This window comes from Ichthyophthirius multifiliis, assembly GCF_000220395.1.
Source record: "Ichthyophthirius multifiliis unplaced genomic scaffold scaff_1120509250582, whole genome shotgun sequence".
In the NCBI taxonomy this organism is placed as follows: Eukaryota; Ciliophora; class Oligohymenophorea; order Hymenostomatida; genus Ichthyophthirius; species Ichthyophthirius multifiliis.
Genome location: NW_004086618.1, coordinates 25,221 through 27,754, shown reverse-complemented (window position 1 = coordinate 27,754; position 2,534 = coordinate 25,221). Strand labels below are relative to the sequence as shown.

The window sequence follows — 2,534 nt, the reverse complement described above, 5'->3', positions numbered from 1 at the left end:
ATACAATAAAAAAGCAGAATTATATTATAAATATATAATTAAAATAAATTAAATATAATTTTATTAAATATTAATATTAAATCAATATTAATAATATTATATTTTATATTTTATATTTTTAATATTAGTATTTATAATTAAATAATTTGATAAATAATAAAATGAAAAAAAAAATTTAAAAATTAATTTGTATTACATTATATAATTATTATATGAAAAAAATATATGATTATAATAATAAATATTAATTTTTTATTAAATCTTTATTTTACTTTATTTAAATATTGTAAAAATATAATTATTAAAAGAAATAAAAACTATTTTATGAATATTAAATATAAATAATTTAAAAATATTATAAATTATTATAATATAAATAAACTACTTAGAAAATATTAACAAAATAAATATTTAAATAAGATTTTGATAAAAAATAATAAGAAAATAATATTAATTATTTAATATATGTCATAAAAAATATATATAAAAATAATGATATTATATTTATATATTAATTAAAATAAATAAAATAGTTATAAAAATAATTAATATTTTTAAAAAATATTTATAAATATTAATATAATTAATAATTATATTTTTCTATAATAATAATTTGATGTATATAAATATATTTATATATATATATATATATTTATATAATTATATATATATTTTTATTTATCTATATACTTTTATTTTCATTTATTTATTTTTTTGTATTTTTTTTATTCTTTTTTATATAATTCTTTTTTTATGCCTTTATTTATATTTTTTAATTTTTAAATTTTTTTTATTTAATGTATATCTAATTTTGAATTATATATTAAAATATCTATTATTACCATTTTTTTAATAAATATATATTTATAAATAACATAATTTTTTAAAAATCAATTAATATTTTTTAAAATCAATAATAATGTAATACTTTTTTTTTAAGTTTTTAATTTTTCAACTATTTAGTTCTATGTTATCTAAATTTTCATTTACATTAAATTTTTATTTTATATATTATTAAACTTCAGGAGTAAAACTTTTGAATTTTTCAATGAATGTTTAAATAAATTAAGAGTCTTGGTTTTATTAATTAACTTCATTTTATTTTTAATTATTCTATTAATTGGTATCTTAAGGTTGTTTTTAAAAATTTTAAAATAAATTTTATTATGGTTGCATGAATAACTATATATTGGCATTTTATTATTAATTATGCATTTATGATTATTATAATTACTAACTTTATTATTACTATTATACTTATTATTAATTTTATTATTGTTATTATATTTATTATTAATTTTATGTTTATTATTTTAATTATGAAACATCATTTATTTTTTCTTGTTAACTATTCATTTTAATAAAAAATTATAATCATATCCATTATATAATAAATCATCTTAACATAAATTGCTTTTTTACAAATTCCAACTTTAACCTGGCAGTACTCCTTATTATTATCCATAATACTATTAATAATTTAAATTAATGCTATTGGGATTTACTAAAGGTGTTATTGGACCAGGAGTTCCGTTTCCTAATCCTCCATACCCAGTTCCTGAAAACAAATGCATTCTTTTTTATTAATTTAATTATAAATTTGGAGAATTCATGAAAAAAAAATTCGAAGGAGAATTTTTTTCAAATTATTGTAACTACAAATTCTTTGTAAAAAAGTTTTATTAATTAAACTATGGGTTTTGTAATTATTTCAAATTATTGTTCATATGTAATGCTGATAAAGGCATATTATTATAATCTAATGTATTTAATGTTTGGTTTTATTAGATAAATGAACCATCATAATATTAATTTTCTTACAAATATGGGGTTGCTACTTTATTATTTAACAAATTAAAACCACTTAAAGTATATTAATTTTATTTTAAAAGAGTTGATTATATAAGTTAATCTTTATCTTCTTCTTCTTAGATATTATATTTATTATTAATTTTTAACGGGGCTACAGCAAAGTTTCTATTTTTTTATAAATTATTTTAAACATTTACTGTTAATTTTGTATTATCTTATTAATTGCTTTTTTCAACACTTTAATTTTTATTTTTAGATTTTTTATCATTTTTATTTTCAGATGCATCTTCACTATAATCTTTAATTTCCTTACTATTCTCTAAAAAATTGTTTTTTATTTTATTAAAATAGATATTATTAAATAAATTATTATTATCGTTATCAATATTTTTATTTATATTATTATGGTTAATATAATTAAGAATCTTTTAATTATTATTACTATTAGTGTTATTATCATTATTATTATTTCCTATCTCAACTTATCCTAAGTAATATCTCTTTATATGAGAATAGAATCTATTTTTAACCATATTTTCAGATCTTCCGTTTAATTTGCAAGAAATTTGGGACCATTTAGCTCCTATTTCCAAAAAACTATCTAAAATTATCTAATCTTCTTCTGTCGTCCATGCTACCTTTTTTATATTTGGATCAAGTTTATTTATATATCTTTCTCTTATTTACTTTCCTGTCTTCTTAAATCCATATTACTATTCCAT

At 14.0% G+C, this 2,534-nt stretch overlaps 1 protein-coding gene across 1 annotated transcript, besides 13 other annotated features; it reads right to left on the bottom strand. All coding sequences in view use genetic code 6, as the record gives it.

Annotated features, from left to right (window-relative positions):
* Nucleotides 1–426: 426 nt before the first annotated feature.
* Nucleotides 427–512: a microsatellite.
* Nucleotides 501–590: a microsatellite.
* Nucleotides 562–668: a microsatellite.
* Nucleotides 620–672: a microsatellite.
* Nucleotides 620–674: a microsatellite.
* Nucleotides 627–689: a microsatellite.
* Nucleotides 627–698: a microsatellite.
* A 7-nt stretch (nt 699–705) lies between these two features.
* Nucleotides 706–739: a microsatellite.
* Nucleotides 740–878: 139 nt separating this feature from the next.
* Nucleotides 879–919: a microsatellite.
* Nucleotides 920–1,229: 310 nt separating this feature from the next.
* Nucleotides 1,230–1,303: a microsatellite.
* Nucleotides 1,239–1,321: a microsatellite.
* Nucleotides 1,240–1,313: a microsatellite.
* Nucleotides 1,258–1,322: a microsatellite.
* A 637-nt stretch (nt 1,323–1,959) lies between these two features.
* On the bottom strand, nt 1,960–2,534 carry IMG5_082880 (myb-like DNA-binding domain protein; the record flags this gene model as incomplete). The annotated part of the gene is made up of 2 exons (XM_004036388.1): nt 1,960–2,131; nt 2,255–2,534. Coding segments are annotated over 2 exons (452 nt in total), but the record flags the coding sequence as incomplete, so codon positions are not given.